Source organism: Littorina saxatilis, linkage group LG8, assembly GCF_037325665.1.
Source record: "Littorina saxatilis isolate snail1 linkage group LG8, US_GU_Lsax_2.0, whole genome shotgun sequence".
NCBI classification, from domain to species: Eukaryota; Metazoa; Mollusca; class Gastropoda; order Littorinimorpha; family Littorinidae; genus Littorina; species Littorina saxatilis.
In genome coordinates, this window is record NC_090252.1 from 9,185,057 (window position 1) to 9,203,668 (window position 18,612).

General features: G+C 40.9%; 1 protein-coding gene across 1 annotated transcript in view; it reads left to right on the top strand.

The window, feature by feature from the left end:
• Nucleotides 1-9,441: 9,441 nt before the first annotated feature.
• The window catches only part of LOC138972725 (palmitoyltransferase ZDHHC23-like), a 30,412-nt gene continuing 21,241 nt past the window's right edge, over nt 9,442-18,612 (top strand). Inside the window, exons 1-5 of the mRNA XM_070345381.1 lie at nt 9,442-9,497; nt 12,762-12,950; nt 13,338-13,569; nt 14,460-14,642; nt 15,714-15,945. Coding sequence (XP_070201482.1) covers nt 12,817-12,950; nt 13,338-13,569; nt 14,460-14,642; nt 15,714-15,945 — 781 coding nt within the window. The 5' untranslated portion in view covers nt 9,442-9,497; nt 12,762-12,816. The remainder of the gene's footprint in view (nt 9,498-12,761; nt 12,951-13,337; nt 13,570-14,459; nt 14,643-15,713; nt 15,946-18,612) is intronic.

Sequence of the window (18,612 nt, forward strand, 5' to 3'; positions counted from 1 at the left end):
AACTGTGTACACGAATTGCAAATGGAAAAAACTCTATGTGTCTGTGTAACAGCGTTCGTATTTGTATTGTTAGTAGTATTCCGTTGTTTTGATGCTTTTCCGTCATTGATTCTGCTATGATTTGACCTTTGAATATTGTCATGTATGGCTTTTTTCTGTTGTTGGATTTAACATCATAACTTGACACAACGGTATGAAAGATGCATAAATGAACAATCTTCACCCCGTAACAAGTGAAAACTGTTGATCAGTTTATATTGTGAATTACTGTGAATGTGATGGTAGAATTATATATTTATGTTCAGTGGCGTTTTTGTGTTGGTCCATTTTTGTTGTTTGTTGTTGTTTACTGTTCAATGTTATAATGTAAATTGTAGGAAACACAGCTTCAGAAGTTCCGCAATACAGGTGTCATTATACAATGTACGTGTACCAGTGTGATTGGTGTGTGAATGTGAATAATGAAAGTTAAACAGGAGGGAAGTTGTTTGTACTTGAATGCATCATATAATTATTACCTGTTGTGCACACATTGTCTGTTCCTCTGTTTGTAAAAGCCTATTCTTGTGTATTATGTGTTTGCTGTATATATTATAACTTTTACAGGACATTTTGAAAAGTTCACCCATTCTATAAACTGCATGACGCACATACTAGACATAATTTTATGATAGATATCTCACAAGCAGATGTGTTGCACTTTTAAGCCTTGCAGCTGATGGATCTTAAAGCTGTAGTTGATTTGCGCTTTCGCTGGTAAAGGAAATGTCATAGAATTGGTAGTGACCAATTTGTGTGGGGCTTTTGCAAGGTTGCTTAAGTGCTCAATTTCTGCAAATCAATGTCAAAATAGAGGTTATACAACTGAAAATCTGCTTAGAGCATAAGTCATCCAGTAATCCTGCATTTTTTTTAGCATTGCAACTAAGGGTTAGACAAAAACCAGTCCCCCCGCGGGTTAGGGGGAGTCCCATATTGGTTGGGACGAGTAAGAATTTACCCGATGCTCCCCGCGGGTTAGGGGGAGTCCCATATTGGTTGGGACGAGTAAGAATTTACCACGATGCTCCCCAGCATGTCGTAAGAGGCGACTAACGGATTCTGTTTCTCCTTTTACCCTTGTTAAGTGTTTCTTGTATAGAATATAGTCAATTTTTGTAAAGATTTTAGTCAAGCAGTATGTAAGAAATGTTAAGTCCTTTGTACTGGAAACTTGCATTCTCCCAGTAAGGTCATATATTGTACTACGTTGCAAGCCCCTGGAGCTAATTTTTGATTAGTGCTTTTGTGAACAAGAAACAATTGACAAGTGGCTCTATCCCATCTCCCCCCTTCCCCCGTCGCGATATAACCTTCGTGGTTGAAAACGGCGTTAAACACCAAATAAAGAAAGAAAGACACAAAACAGCATGCAAGTTGGGGCTTTATTGGGGCTTTATTGGGGCTTTAGGCTTTATTGGGGCTTTATTGGGGAGGAAAGACATTTTCATTGCCCAAAAGAAAGTGACTTCAAAAACTTTAGTGACCGCCTCGTATGTTTTTTCGTTTTTTTTTCTAACTTTCAGTTAGAGACTCGTTTTTTTCTTCTGAAATGTTAAAAAACAAACACAAATAACCCACATAAATACATAAATAAATGGAACTTGATGACAATGATATTATCAAGAGATTTTGAATAATCGTCAGGACAAAATTCTTCACAACCGACGGATAGCCAAAACGTAGCAGTTATTTTCCCCCATGATATAAGTAGTTTGCTAGTTAGTGGTGGAGTTAAAACCTGTCGCAGGATAGAAATGATGAAAAAGCATCGCACATCATTAGAATTTCCACAATAAAGATGTTCTGCACATTGTTAGAATTTACACGGTTTCAGCATGGCCTCGGAAGAGTTAAAATTGTTATGTACGGCCAAGTTTGAAATTGTAATGATGCCTTGTGATGAATGGGGTGAACCTGCTGAATTCAGAAATAGTCTTGGCAGACGGAGAATGCCAGAAATGGATGTATGTGGGATCTGTACAACAGAATAAACGGTTGTATATGTGCAAACATTTAGAATGACTCTTGGCAGATAAGATTTCATTTCCCAAAGTCGTTGGTTGTAAAATGCACAGACTTGTTTGAAAAGTGCAAGGTGGTAGTAGAATTCTAACTCTGGACAATTCATTCTACAAACTCCATTGGTGTGTTAACAACGGCTTGAAAACAAATTTGCAAATATAACACGTTCCGGTAGTGTGTAAAATGTAGCGGAATCAAAATCAGTAATAAAAAAAACAAATAAATAAATTAAATAAAAAGAACCCAAAGAAACATAAATTAGTAATAGGACTTCAAGCAAACTTCACGTACAACTTCACCGACTTAGACTTTAATGTTTGTTCGCATACATCTGCATGTTCTTAATAGAATCCAAAGGCTCTGTTATGTTATGTCAATGTACCTATGTTTTTTTTGTCTTTTCCCCCCATTCTCTGTATTACTTTTACTTAAACATTTCCTGTGATAACAGAGTGTGAGTCATCTGTGTCTGTGACAACTGATAACAAAATTTTTGTCTTGATGTACATAGATAATTTTATTTGCTTTTAAAGTAATTTGGCTGTGTTGTTGTAATTAGTGGTGGTATGTTGCTGTCGAGAGTGTATGCTCGAGAGTCTTTGTATGGCGTCCTATATTTTTTCTTTAAAAGTTAATCTTTTGCTATTTTTCATGTGTGTAATATTGGTTGGGTTGTTTCTTGTTGTACTTAGGCTTTAAGGTTTGTTTGCGTACATGTGCATACCCCCCGCGGGTTAGGGGGAAGGATTTACCCCTCCCTGGTCCCCCCGCGGGTTAGGGGGAAGAATTTACCCGATGCTCCCCAGCATGTCGTAAGAGGCAACTAATGGATTCTGTTTCTCCTTTTACCCTTGTTAAGTGTTTCTTGTATAGAATATAGTCAATTTTTGTAAAGATTTTAGTCAAGCAGTATGTAAGAAATGTTAAGTCCTTTGTACTGGAAACTTGCATTCTCCCAGTAAGGTCATATATTGTACTACGTTGCAAGCCCCCGGAGCAAATTTTTGATTAGTGCTTTTGTGAACAAGAAACAATTGACAAGTGGCTCTATCCCATCTCCCCCCTTTCCCCGTCGCGATATAACCTTCGTGGTTGAAAACGACGTTAAGCACCAAATAAAGAAAGAAAGTACATGTGCATGTTCTTTCCAGAGGCTCTGATTTGTTTAAGTTTTGCTCGATGCTGCCTTTCTTTGCGAGGCATTTTTCTGTACTAAAGGATTTTTTTTTGTTTTGAAAGTACTGCCACTAAAGAATGAAAGATACACAAATGCAACAAAACTTTGGTGCTTGACCTATGACCTATGATTCTATGATTTTTCTCCTTTCTGTTCAAAATGTCATGAATATTCCTAAGCTGATTATAACCCCTTCTCTTGCAGACTGCTTTGTAAAAAAAGACTGGTTTTGCTCAATTTAATTTTTTTAATTCTTATTGTGTCTCTTTGTGTGTGGTTTTGTTTTTAGCTTTAGTACAAGTTTTTGTACATGATCTGTTGCTTAGTGGCTTGTTTATGCAGGTTTTTGTTTTGCACCATTCATGTTGCAAGTCATTCCATCTCCCATCGTCCTACTCTCCTTTAACCTTTTTCTGACAAGCAGTGTACACCCACGCAGAAAACCTTTCATCGACAAATCTGGTTCCAAATCCGCCTTTATTACTAAAGTTTCGCGGTCCTTAATCTGACGTTAAATTGTAAGTGCATCACCATTAATGCCCCTAACAGACTTGGAGGGCTGCATAGACGTCTGTCAGAATATAGATATCAGGCATGGGAACTCTTCGCAATTTCCGCCGAATTTTTATTTTGTTCCGCCGTAAAAGCTAAAGTGTCCGCCGAAAAAATAAATGGGGGAGGCAAAAATGGTTCTGAAAACGGAATTTAATGGCAAACTTGGAGCTCAGATGACACCAAATTGCACAATTTGGGTTCTTTGGAGAACATTTTTACCGTGGGAGTATGCCCCCGGACCCCCCTAGTAAGGCTAGGCGCTTTGTGCCGTCAACTTTGAGCGTCAACTTACAAATGTTCAGTCTTTTTTACTTTTTTCAATTCCCATGCCTGAAATATAGATCCCTAGAGACCCGTGAAGGTGTAAAGAATCATTAGTGAGTCTGATGTCAAATTCACCATCAAAATTAAGATCAAAATCACCCTTTCACAATGTCCAATCGGAGTGGCAAATCTTGTGAACATCCTGGTTGTGTTCTGTGCTGGATGCTAATTTCCGTTGGATCCATTTTGTAAAGAAACCTAGCTGTGTCAAAAAAACATCTTTTCTTACATTTGCACACTTCTTTGCACAAAGATTTATTCAGTGTTGGGCACTTCAATAGCTGCTTTACCCCCCGTGGGTTAGGGGGAAGAATTTACCCGATGCTCCCCAGCATGTCGTAAGAGGCGACTAACGGATTCTGTTTCTCTTTTTACCCTTGTTAAGTGTTGCTTGTATAGAATATAGTCAATGTTTGTAAAGATTTTAGTCAAGCAGTATGTAAGAAATGTTAAGTCCTTTGTACTGGAAACTTGCATTCTCCCAGTAAGGTCATATATTGTACTACGTTGCAAGCCCCTGGAGCAATTTTTTGATTAATGCTTTTGTGAACAAGAAACAATTAACAAGTGGCTCTATCCCATCTCCCCCCTTTCCCTGTCGCGATATAACCTTGAACGGTTGAAAACGACGTTAAACACCAAATAAAGAAAGAAAGAATAGCTGCATTTGTCGCAGCACATGCTTTTGTTTTTCTACAGCTAATTTTGAATTTCAAGACCAAAAGTTTGAATCATTATGTAAACTTAGTCTGAGTTGGTTGCAAGGTAGCTTTGCACACTCTTGTTTTTCTACAGTTAATTTTGATTTTCAAGACCAAAAGTTTGAATCATTATGTAAACTTAATCTGAGTTGGTTGCAAGGTAGCTTTGCACACTCTTGTTTTTCTACAGTTAATTTTGATTTTCAAGACCAAAAGTTTGAATCATTATGTAAACTTAGTCTGAGTTTGTTGCAAGGTAGCTTTGCACACTCTTGTTTTTCTACAGATTATTTTGATTTTCAAGACCAAATCTTTGTATCATCATGTAAAATGACGGCGGTTGGGGGCTTTGACCCTCTCTTGAAGGAAATTCAAGTCGAGCAGTGTTTAGCCTACTGAGGAAGTAGTGGTCAGAAAAGGGTTAATTCTCACCGTTTTTGTGGTGTATGTAGAACACATTGTTCCTAACTTTTCCTATTTATTTTCCCTTGCTTTTTCCCAATCTTGAGTCTACAGCAAAATTAACGTGTTTCCTTCCTGGTATGTGTTTGTGAGTGTCGTGGCTTTTGTGATAGCTTCTTGAACTTTCGTTGAGCTTCTTGAACTTTTATTCGTTTGCCAACTGTTGATTTTGTGGTGTGTGTGTGGGGCTTTTGATGTGTTGAAAGTAATGTTGTCTGCAATGTTTTATTTAAGGACGGTATGTTTGTGTACATGCAATATGTATTGGTTTCTGCTCACCTTTCAGTGTACTGTTAATGTCATGTTCAAAATGGGTCGTGCACCTAAACCTGCAAAAAAAAATAACACTTTGAGTGCACTTGGACTCGCTCTCAGTACAGGTACACTTAACTTGTAATGAACGAAAACCATGCATGAGTTGAGACAAAAATCAATTGAATAAAACATTTTTATGTAACTGAGAGTCCTTGTGATATTAAAATGTGTATGATGTGTGTGTTTGTGTGTGTGTGTGTGATGAGCAAGAGTTTGGCAAATCAAGTCAATATTTATTTTTTAAAAAACCTAGAGTTACATGAATTAAAAACAAGTCGCGTAAGGCGAAAATACAATATTTAGTCAAGTAGCTGTCGAACTCACAGAATGAAACTGAACGCAATGCCATTTTTCAGCAAGACCTTATACTCGTAGCATCGTCAGTCCACCGCTCATGGCAAAGGCAGTGAAATTGACAAGAAGAGCGGGGTAGTAGTTGCGCTAAGAAGGATAGCACGCTTTTCTGTACCTCTCTTTGTTTTAACTTTCTGAGCGTGTTTTTAATCTAAACATATCATATGTATATGTTTTTGGAATCAGGAACCGACAAGGAATAAGATGAAAGTGTTTTTAAATTGATTTCGACAATTTAATTTTGATAATAATTTTTATATATTTAATTTTCAGAGCTTGTTTTTAATCCGAATATAACATATTTATATGTTTTTGGAATCAGCAAATGATGGAGAATAAGATAAACGTAAATTTGGATCGTTTTATAAATTTTTTTTTTTTTTACAATTTTCAGATTTTTAATGACCAAAGTCATTAATTAATTTTTAAGCCACCAAGCTGAAATGCAATACCGAAGTCCGGGCTTCGTCGAAGATTACTTGACCAAAATTTCAACCAATTTGGTTGAAAAATGAGGGCGTGACAGTGCCGCCTCAACTTTCACGAAAAGCCGGATATGACGTCATCAAAGACATTTATCCAAAAAATGAAAAAAACGTTCGGGGATTTCATACCCAGGAACTCTCATGTCAAATTTCATAAAGATCGGTCCAGTAGTTTAGTCTGAATCGCTCTACACACACACACACACACACACGCACAGACACACACACATACACCACACCCTCGTTTCGATTCCCCCTCGATGTTAAAATATTTAGTCAAAACTTGACTAAATATAAAAAAAAATTGCAATCTTCTTCTTGTCGTTGGCTGTTTGCGTTTTTGCGTGGATCTGTGGTTGGTTAAGGTGCGCCAGTTGGCCCAGATCCTCCGACTTCAGCCCTTAGGTTTCTTTCGGGGTTACCCCGCCCTTAGTTCCTGGCTCAAAAACCTAACCCTGGGAACACATGGGGGATTTCTTACCGGGGGTCCCACCCTGGCCGGGGCTAGAGCTTTTAATGCGGCTCTTACCCGCATGGTGTAACCGTCATCGGACACATAGGGCATTTATAGGGTAGTCAGTGCCATCTGCCAACCCACCCCGTCCTGGTAGAGACACCGCTAGTTGGTCCGGGACTGCTTATTCTATATTCGTTCCCCTATCCGCCACCTGGGGACCCGCCGGGTTGAGGATAGTCGCCCCCCTACTGAATTGGAAGTAGTCTGTTCCCGGAAAAAATTGCAATAAACACGACAATAAAGATATATGTAATAATGAGACGCAACACTTCTAATTAACCGAAAATAAATCAAGCTTAATTCATAACTAAATAATTGTAATCATACTTTTTTTTTTACAGGAATGTATATGTTTCTGTGTTCGTTTTTGGTTTAATAAAAAAACTTGATCAAATAATCAAAACTCTTTCAAAATACTCTTAATAAAATATATTAAATGCAATAACTTTCGTTTCTTTGTTAATTCAAATAAATGTTTAAATTTGACGACATTTGAATTTCATCAGACTGGCATTTAACACATATTCTTTCGTTATGTGGTATATTTAACATTCGGCCTTTCTGTATTGGCAATTTATGATTTAATGTTCTAAAACGTAAAAAAGAGAGTGCTAGGTTATTGGGTAAAATAGGGGCGGGAATGTAGCTCAGTCGGTAGCGCGCTGGATTTGTATCCAGTTGGCCGCTGTCAGCGTGAGTTAGTCCCCATGTTCTGGCGAGAGATTTATTTCTCAGAGTCAACTTTGTGTGCAGACTCTCCTCGGTGTCCGAACACCCCCGTGTGTACACGCAAGCACAAGACCAAGTGCGCACGAAAAAGATCCTGTAATCCATGTCAGAGTTCGGGGTGGGTTATAGAAACACGAAAATACTCAGCATGCTTCCTCCGAAAGCGGCGTATGGCTGCCTAAATAGCGGGGTAAAAACGGTCATACACGTAAAATTCCACTCGTGCAAAACACGAGTGTACGTGGGAGTTTCAGCCCACGAACGCAGAAGAAGAAGAAGAATTGGGTAAAATAGTCAGAAGTGTCTTGGTCACTTTTCTGTACAGTGGAACCCCTCTGTTAGGTCTCCAAGAACCTGAGAAAATCAGGTCTTTATAAAAGAGGGAGCTTTAACATGAAGGTACATGTAAATAAAATCTAAATTAAAGGTCCTTGTCTACATTTTTACACCGAAATCGCCATTTGACCATTAAAATGCAGAGTCTATTACATGTATCTACAAATATCAACAATACACCCCCTTTCGATCAGGAAAGACGAAGCCAGTGTAGCCGTTTGAAAATTCATTGAAGTATTCCAGCATAGTACTCATAGTAGGATATCCTTATTTGGAAAATGCCAAGCGCAAAACTCCTCTCAAATCCCGTGCATTTAAAAAAAAAGCGTGGACAGCGCTCCAGTGTCAAACTGTTGCTGCACTTGTTTGGGCGTGGCTATAAGCAAAATGACATGAATTTGATTGGTCAGTATTTTTAGGCAAAGCACATGTTCTCAGCAAACAGAAAACAAAATATTGGAAGCGTGAGTCACGCTACCCAAAAATAAAATCTTTTTTTACATATATTTTTTTTCTATAACTATTTTCCCCATGGTTCATTCATCATCTGACATAACTTTTTAGCAAAATCTAAACATAAGATTATTGAAAAAAAGCAAAAATGTAGACGACCACCTTTAATGCTTGGTCTAAAAAAAAAATAAAAATAAAAGGGTGGATTGTAATTTATCTGACGTTTCTAATTAGTATTAATAGACAAGGAACTGCATCTGCTACACTAATGCCATCATTGAAAGTAATAATATAAAAGTGTATCTTTGTTTTATTTTCATCTTCACTCCTACCACAAAGATAGTTGTGTCAGGGACCCCTAATACGGCTGATGGGGTCTATGTCGACCAAAAGAATGGGATGCACTGTAGGTCGAGTTCCTGTAGGTGGATTCCCTGTATACCTAAGACTTTAAAATTGGCAATCTAGTATACAGGGAATACCACAGGGTGTAGTTCCTGTAGCGTTTTGCTAATATCAATGAAAGTCACGTGATGCTTAGCGACATCGTTAGAATTTGATGTTTTTCGATCTTTTTTTGATATTTCTTAGAAATTCGAGTATGGTTTGCAAGTTTTATTGAAAAACTGCACCCTGTGGGATTCCCTGTATACTAGATTGCCAATTTTAAAGTCTTAGGTATACAGGGAATCCACCTACAGGAACTTGACCTACAGGGAATCCCACTCTTTTGGTCGACATAGACCCCATCAGCCTGGACTCCCCTGAATAAGTTTTTTTTTGGGGGGAACTGCATTTAGTTTTTGCAGATGGAAAGACACACCTGTACACACACACACACACACACACGCGCGCGCGCGCGCGCCCACACAGGTAATCTTGAATCATTTCAAGCGAAAATGTGACCTCTGACCCGTTACTGACCCAAATTGACCTGACCCCAAATAACAGTTTACCCGAGTAGCCTCCCTTCTCCGTCAACAGGAAGTGCAGTGCTGGATTATACCTCGCAAAGACATCCAAAGGTAAGGTCTTCTGTACTCATTCTGATTCAACTCCGTAACGAAGGTGTGCAATCTTGTGACCCCTTTTTTCTGGTTGTGAAAATTAAGGGCTTTTCGTTGTTTATCTTCAAACGCTGACGGACATTTATCGGATGATTCGAGGGACAAAACAGGGTGTTGTTCATGCGGACAGGAAGATCGACAGCTTGTGTGTTCGGTTTAGTCATGTGTCGCCTAACAACAGTGGTTTTAGTGTCTCTTGCAAGCGCTAGAAGTGTTGAATAGTCGAGTCAGAAGGGCAGCTTCATTAGTACATTGATCGCGTGGCTGTTTTATGTCGATGGAATGACAGCTGGTTCGTGTGCTACGGAAACACATCGGATTCGGAATTTGGCCCAATCATTGAATCAATCTCAGCATTGAATTCAAGCCAGAAACATGACGGAACTCGTGATTGTGCGACGATTGTAGCGACAATTAACGCTGGTTTAGGTTAATTGATTAATCGAGTGTTTCATGCAACATCTATTGATTGAACTTGAATCCCTTTTCACCCCACATCCTTACTCCACCAACTCCAGCTTCTTCAGTACACTCAGACTTGTCCGGTTAGTCAGTAAGTAAGTCTAATTCTACTTGACGACTTTATAAAGTCTTCATGGCCTCAGTGAGCCCTTTCGTATGACAATGAGTCACTGTGCAAGTGCGTATGTTTGAGAGCATACCCACAAGGATTTCTTCAGGTTTGGTTCACTGGTTCAACCGTTCATTGCAGATTCTCACCACTTTAACTTAGTTTAAGATAACTTAAAATCCTGTTGTATATTTTCACAGTAGGTATAATGACAATTGCAAGTCATTTTTGCTCTTCAGTCATGCAGGACGGTTGAAGTGATGAATTACACAGGTGCATCTCTCATGGATCACTAAACTAAGCACTGCGTGCATATTGCAGCTAAATTCTCTGATTTTTATTAAAGTTAGAAGAATACTTCCCAAGAAAAAGAAAGTACCTTCAAACGCCAAATAATTTTTTTCAATGTTTCCGATTCCCCAACCAGCCTTATTTTTTTCTCCCGACCCGGAACATTTTTGACCCTGTGAAATATTGTTTTTAATTAAAAATGGCAAATTTAACAAGGCAATTAGTGAAATAGAGTAATACTACATGGCTTGCTGTGTCGTACCAGATTTACAATTACACGAGTTGTTTTTTTAAATATTGAACTGCGAGCGAAAGCGAGCTGTTCACTATTTGAAAAAGCAACGAGTGTAAATCTGGTACGACACAGCAAGCCATGTAGTATTCTGTTTATCCTACATACTGTACTTACGTGTATATATATTACTGAAAATGTTTTGCAGTCGAGGCAGCTAAATTGACGACGCTTGTTTTGGAACCTCGATCTCTTCTAAAGCCTCGTGCAATCTATTACGTCAAAGCAAAGAAACGTCACTCTGAAAGTGTGGCGTGACGTGTTAGTTCTAAAGATTCATCGAGGGTAATTAGCGAGCGCAATTTTTGTTTCTATAATGACGTTTGTGTCGGTGACTTTGGCATCATAAGCAGTGGAAAAACAGGTCCCTGCCAGACTTGCTTGACATGATCTCATTTGCATGATATAGACAGGTGGAGGTGTGATTTAAACGATTATTGTCTCTCTCACGTAGGATAATTACTCTTCTCTAACATGCAGGGGACACAACTCGCATGCTTTTTTGTCAAATTATCTTTATAGATTTTCATCCTAATAAGAAGTTTGTTGTTGTTTGGACATGAATATTATTTGTTAATTAAACTAGTTAATACGTTCAGACACTGGATTAAATCATAATATCTTCTCATTTTTATATTTAGTCAAGTTTTGACTAAATATTTTAACATCGAGGGGGAATCGAAACGAGGGTCGTGGTGTATGTGCGTGTGTCTGTGTGTGTGTGTGTCTGTGTGTGTGTAGAGCGATTCAGACTAAACTACTGGACCGATCTTTATGAAATTTGACATGAGAGTTCCTGGGTATGAAATCCCCAGACGTTGTTTTCATTTTTTTGATAAATGTCTTTGATGACGTCATATCCGGCTTTTCGTGAAAGTTGAGGCGGCACTGTCACGCCCTCATTTTTCAACCAAATTGGTTGAAATTTTGGTCAAGTAATCTTCGACAAAGCCCGGACTTCGGTATTGCATTTCAGCTTGGTGGCTTAAAAATTAATTGATGACTTTGGTCATTAAAAATCTGAAAATTGTAAAAAAAAATAAAAACTTATAAAACGATCCAAATTTACGTTCATCTTATTCTCCATCATTTTCTGATTCCAAAAACATATAAATATGTTATATTTGGATTAAAAACAAGCTCTGAAAATTAAATATATAAAAATTATTATCAAAATTAAATTGTCGAAATCAATTTAAAAACACTTTCATCTTATTCCTTGTCGGTTCCTGATTCCAAAAACATATAGATATGCTATGTTTGGATTAAAAACACGCTCAGAAAGTTAAAACAAAGAGAGGTACAGAAAAGCGTGCTATCCTTCTTAGCGCAACTACTACCCCGCTCTTCTTGTCAATTTCACTGCCTTTGCCATGAGCGGTGGACTGACGATGCTACGAGTATACGGTCTTGCTGAAAAATGGCATTGCGTTCAGTTTCATTCTGTGAGTTCGACAGCTACTTGACTAAATGTTGTATTTTCGCCTTACGCGACTTGTTTGTTCTTCTCATTAACTGAATAAGACAATAGTTATTAATATTATGGGCATGTTTAAGACTGCTGTGTGTGTAGCTATGATTTCAAGTTCAAATGTTTCAGATAAAAACACAATGTATAGTTTCAAATGTTTCAAAAGATAAACACCACCAGAGAGTTTTTACTGTTTTGGATAAAGATCAGGCATGGGAATTGTCCGCCGAAAGGCAAATTTCCGCCGATTTTTCTGTTTTGTTCCGCCGAAAAAGCAAAAGTGTCCGCCGAAAAAATAAATGGGGGAGGCAAAAATGGTTCTAAAAACAGAATTTAATGGCAAACTTGGAGCTCAGATGACACCAAAATTTGCACCATTTGGGTTCTTTGGAGAAAAACAATTCGGGGGGGGGGGGGGGGGGGGGGTGGCATGCCCCCGAACACCCCTAGCAGGGCTAGGCGCTTCGTGTCGTCGACTTTGCTATTACTTACACATTTTCAGCCTTTTCTACTTTTTTCAATTCCCATGCCTGAAAGATAAATCATACATTTTGTAAACCAAAACATGTGTAATCTGTTTGGACTGTCTGTGAACAGGTTGCTATGAAGAGATCAGTGACTAAGGCCATACAGTGAAATCAAGTGAAGCGCCATGAGCAACAAGAAGAAAGCGGGTGGGGGGATGGAACCGCTCTGCTGCTGTGAGTTTGAGGATGAATATGGGGAACGCAGTCACATCCTAGCCTGCTGCTGTGACTGTCAGGCTCTGGATGAGTCATGTGACAGGTAAGATTAAACACTGATGATTTGGTGTGTGTGTGTGTGTGTGTACTGTTTGTGTACTGTTTGTGTACTGTTTGTGTCTTTTGTGTGTGTTTTGTTTTGTTTGTCAGTTCGGTTGGATTAGATACATCAGTGTAAAGTCCTACTTCTACTACCAATCTGATTTTGAGAAGTATGTAAAGTGCAGTAGCACGAATAAAGGTGAACATTCTTTGTTTACAGTGACAAAGACCAAACAAATTAGAGTAGGTGGATAGGTAAGGTTTTGTTCTTTTTCTGTAGGATAAAAAAAAGTTCTAGTGTCGGTAGGTAAAAACTTGGTTTAGTAGAGGAACCAAAAACTGAGCCTTACTTCAGAATAAACTGCTTAATTCTGAACCTACATTTCAGATTGTTCAAATGTCAGAGCGTCCAGACATCAACAATGGATCGGCTACTCACGACGTTGGCGGACCGTTGTCGAGTTCCGTCACTGACCGGGAAAGGAGCCGTCAAGCTACGGCTGGACGTGGTCACTCCAATCATCATGGTCCCGTCCTTGCTGCTCTTTGCATCGCTGGGGCCGACAGCTACCGTCATCGCATTCAGCGTCATGCCAGTCTTTTTGCTGCTCTTTTATCAGGTGCGAGGAGAATAGGTGCAAGATGTGTACCCGTAGAACGATACTTTAGCAACCTGTTTTTGGCTCACGTAAGTGTAGCCTATGCGATCGTAACTTTGTCTGTCTGTGCGTGTGTGTGTGTTTGTTTGTGCATGTGTATGTCTGTGGTAGAAACTTTAACATTTCGTCATTTGAAGACGTCACATTATGGCGTAAGAGGGTTAGACGTCACGCGAAGGAATTACTGAAAGTCTCGGTCATTGTGTGTGTGTGTGTGTGTGTGTGTGTGTGTGTATGTGTGACGGAGTGATTGAGTTTGTGTTACTGTTTGTCGATTTCTTACGTGAGCCTCGAAGGCTTCGCCTCTTGTTAGACTTGGTCCCAACAGAAAGATGGTTATTTCAAGGAACCTTGTTTTTGCATGTTATTATAATTATATGCACAAATACAGAGAACCTCCCCCCCCCCCCCTTTTTCTCCCCTCAAGACTTTACAAAAAAAGTTTAAAAAAGGGTGGGAGTCTTGAAATGGAGGTAGATTCACAGAGGTCATGAACAGAAAACCTGAGAAAGCAAGGTATTGAATAGGGGGGGGGGTGCTTCCACTGTAGCTGGGCAGACTGGTGGACAAAGTGATTTTAGGACGGAGTAGGAGTGAACAAGGATGTAAAGGAGAGATGAACAGGAGGGTGTTTTAGTTTTATTTTTATTTTCATTTAATCAATGTCCAATATGATTCTCCAGGGTACAGATAATGGAAACCTAATAAATTGCTCAAACAATTGAGGTGCGGATTTTGCAGAAAACCCCCAAATAGACTTGTAGAGGTTGAACTGGAAGGGATGTTTGGTGTAAATTTTCTTCAGCCATTTTAGCCTACAGTGCCTGTATATATTTTCTTACCTTTTACAGGTTTGGCGGCGGCAGGGCCACCGCAGAACACCGTTTTTCTTCTCGTGGGGCCTGACGTCGGTGTTGACGTGTTACCTGGTGTTCCAGTCCCTGGTGGTGGCTTTCCGTGAAGTGTTGCTGTGGGAGATACTGCTACAGTTCACCTCCACCGCCGCCATGCTCTACATGCTGTACAAAACCAAGGTTGGTGAGACTTTTCTTTCTGGTTGTTCTTTACATTTTGACTGAAGTTTTGACTGAATGTGTTCAGATAGACCGAGGGTCAAGATGAGGGTGCTGGTGAGTGTTGTATATGTATATGCGGGGATATAGCTCAGTTGGTAGCGCGCTGGATTTGTATTCAGTTGGCCACTGTCAGCGTGAGTTCGATCCCAGGTTCGGCGGAAATTTATTTCAGAGTCAACTTTGTGTGCAGACTCTTCGGTGTCCGAACTCCCCCCCCGTGTACACTACATTGGGTGTGCACGTTAAAGATCCCACGATTGACAAAAGGGTCTTTCCTGGCAAAATTGCTTTGGCACAGTTAATAATTGTCTACCTATACCCGTGTGACTTGGAATAATAGGCCGTGAAAGGTAAATATGCGCCGAAATGGCTGCAACTACTGGCCGTATAAAATTTCATCTCACACGGCATCACTGCTGAGCGCCTAGAACTGTACCCACGGAATATGCGCGATATAAGCCTCATTGATTGATTGATTGATTGATTGATTGATATGCGCATGTGTGTGTATGCACGTGCATGTTTATGTGTGAAGCAAATGTAAAGAAACTACTGGACCGATCTGCATGAAACTACATGTGGATTCTTCCAGATGGTGTCCCCCGGACTTTTTTTCTCTAATTTTTGCGATGAATACATTTGACGATGCCACCGCCGGCTTTTAAAAAAAGCTTTAGGCTGCTCTTGTCACAAACCCATAACATTTCTTGAATTTTTATGTTGATCAATCTTTGACTCGGTCCGGACAAGGGATGGTGTTGCAGCTTGGAAGCTTAACATTTATGAATCTAGTTGTCCATTAAAATGCTGATTGTAATTGCAATAACAGATACAATAAATGTGCATTTCATTACTTTGTTATTTCCTGAATCAAAAAATGTATATGATGTGTTATCTCTGAAAATGTGCTCAAAATAAAAGAAAATCTGATTTTATAATGTTAATTTAAGGGAAAGAAGAACACCTGTTTAATAACTTTCGCCAATGGATCAAACTTTGGTTGACAAAGTGTTCGCTCACCCTCCACAGGGTAACCCCGGCAGGTTACGGTCGGGCGAGCACCCCCTAGAGATGAGAACAATGGCGGGCTCAGAGCAGAGTCTTCCCAACGGCACCGTGCTGTATGACCAGGCCAGCGGTCGCCCACTGGACGAGGGAAGACAACTCTACGACAAGCACTCGGAGATGGCCATCCAGATTGACCACTCTGCCGAGCTGGACGCGTCAATGGTCAAGTGGGTCGATTCAAGGCCCATTAGAGGTGAGTGGGTCAAAGTAGAGATCTTGGGCTGAGGTTTTTATGTGGAGAGTTTTTATTTTGTTGTGGATAGTTTGATGTAGCCCCGTGATTGGGAGGTCGTGGGTTCGAACCCCGGCCGGGTCATACCTAAGACTTTAAAATTGGCAATCTAGTGGCTGCTCCGCCTGGCATCTGGCATTATGGGGTTAGTGCTAGGACTGGTTGGTCCGGTGTCAGAATAATGTGATTGGGTGAGACATGAAGCCTGTGCTGCGACTTCTGTCTTGTGTGTGGCGCACGTTATAGGTCAAAGCAGCACCGCCCTGATATGGCCCTTCTTGGTCGGCTGGGCGTTAAGCAAAACAAACAAACAAGTTTGATGTAGCCATTTACACGGACCACTCTGTTGAGCTGTACACTTCCCTGGTCAAGTGGGTCTATTCCAGGCACAACAGAGGTTAGCGGATCGAATGAGAGATCTTGGACTTAGGTTTTACCGAAGCGAGTAATTGATGTCAGAGATTTTGACTCACATGCGAAGCAAAAGTGAGTCTATGTACTCACCCGAGTCGTCCGTCCGTCCGTCCGGCCGGCCGGCCGTCCGGAAAACTTTAACGTTGGATATTTCTTGGACACTATTCAGTCTATCAGTACCAAATTTGGCAAGATGGTGTATGATGACAAGGCCCCAAAAAACATACATAGCATCTTGACCTTGCTTCAAGGTCAAGGTCGCAGGGGCCATAAATGTTGTCTAAAAAACAGCTATTTTTCAAATTTTTCCCATTTTCTCTGAAGTTTTTGAGATTGAATACCTCACCTATATATGATATATAGGGCAAAGTAAGCCCCATCTTTTGATACCAGTTTGGTTTACCTTGCTTCAAGGTCAAGGTCACAGGAGCTCTTTAAAGTTGGATTAAATTACATATTCTTACGCAACTCACATAGATAGCAATAACTTCGTTTGGTTGCTAAGACATTGAAGCACTCTTACATGGTAACATGGGGAGATAACTCTAAAACAAAAACCACCTGCCATATAAGGCATGATCCGTGGTAGTTATCTCCCCTACCGGTGCCCGCGCATGCGCAGGCCGTATACCGGTAATACTCATTCCTTTTTCTTCAACGCACGGAGCAAGACGTGCTGTAGTACTCTGGCTTTGATCTAAAGCTATTGGTCTTCACGGCGGTGACTGACCATCGAATCTTGGTAACGCTGTTGTTGTTTCATCTCTACTTCAAGTATTGGGTGAGAGCTTTCATTTTTATTACCGAGACGCGTTTGTTTTAACTTTTGGGGCGTGTTGCAACTTGTATTTTGGTTCAGTTTTGTCATACAAAATGGCGGACGAACCTTAAGATAAAGAGAGTGAGTGAAAACTCGGAGTTCGACCAGTCAGGCTTGCTCTCCCAGTTCTCAGTCAGGCAATGCGACCAATATAAAGTTAAGGTAGCTACTACCACTGCGTCTCGTACTCAGAAAATTTTCACTGAGCGATAACGTTTCTGTTTACGTTTTCAACCTGGCGAATGATGAATTGTGTTACGGTTTCGTTTGTCAAACCTACCTCGTCTGTTGCGGCTTCTTTCAAGAAAGTTCAAGCGCCTAGCGCTGTTTTAGCTTTGACTAAAGCCGATTTGCTGGCGATATTTTCGTCTTTTTAGACAGAGGTGCATGTTTTGATCTCGTCGGATAGGGCAAATAGCCTCGCGTGCTGCTCTGCCCCTTCCTTCGGGTGTTGTAAATGTTCATTCGCTTGTGCGGGTTCGTTTCGAACCGACTGCGACGGTCACGTCCGCTGGCGTGGTTGCAGATCCAACGACGGTGTTGGATATGTCGGACTCATTTTTTAGACAAGTTTTTGTCTGAGTCTGGGACATCAGCACCTTTGGGTGTTCTTGGCGAAGTACGCAAACCTTTGACGTCAGTTTCCGTTTCGGCGGAATTGCACACTGACCGTAAGGGTTTTTCCACAAACCAACCTGGCTCCGTTTTCACGGTCCTGGGCATGGGATGTGAAGGGCATGTGTCTGCTGGTTCCGCCCCCGCAATTCCAGTCGGGGCGGCTGCTGGCAGACAGGTTACAGGATCTTCCGGTTCCAATTTATTGGGGCTGGTCGATGCTCATGCTATACAGTCCTCCGCTGGTTCCGCTCCCTCCGTTGGCGTCGGGGCGGCTTCCGGTGGCAGGAGAGGTTTGACTTCCGCTGTTAGCAGCTTCGCTGTTGGCGGAAGTCATTCAGTCCTCTGCTGGTTCCGCTCCCTCCGTTGGCGTCGGGGCGGCTTCCGGTGGCAGGAGAGGTTTGACTTCCGCCGTTAGCAGCTTCGCTGTTGGCGGAAGTCATTCATCAGCCTGTGTCTGCTGGTTCCGCTCCCTCCGTTAAAGTCGGGGCGGCTTCCGGTGGCAGGAGAGGTTTGACTTCCGCTGTTAGCAGCTTCGCTGTTGGCGGAAGTCATTCATCAGCCTGTGGCTTCCGGTTCCGCTGTTGCGGCTCCCGCTAGCCTTTCTCAGGCTACATCCGCTTCCTTTCCCAGCCTTTCAGCTGGCATTGGGCAGCGGATGGTGGTCACATCCACGGATTTCCGGTTTCCGGAAATTTTTTTCCACAACCGTTTCCGGTTTCGGCGCAAGTTGCCTTACCGGATGCCGGTTCCGCTGGACATCCCTCAGATGATCGTTA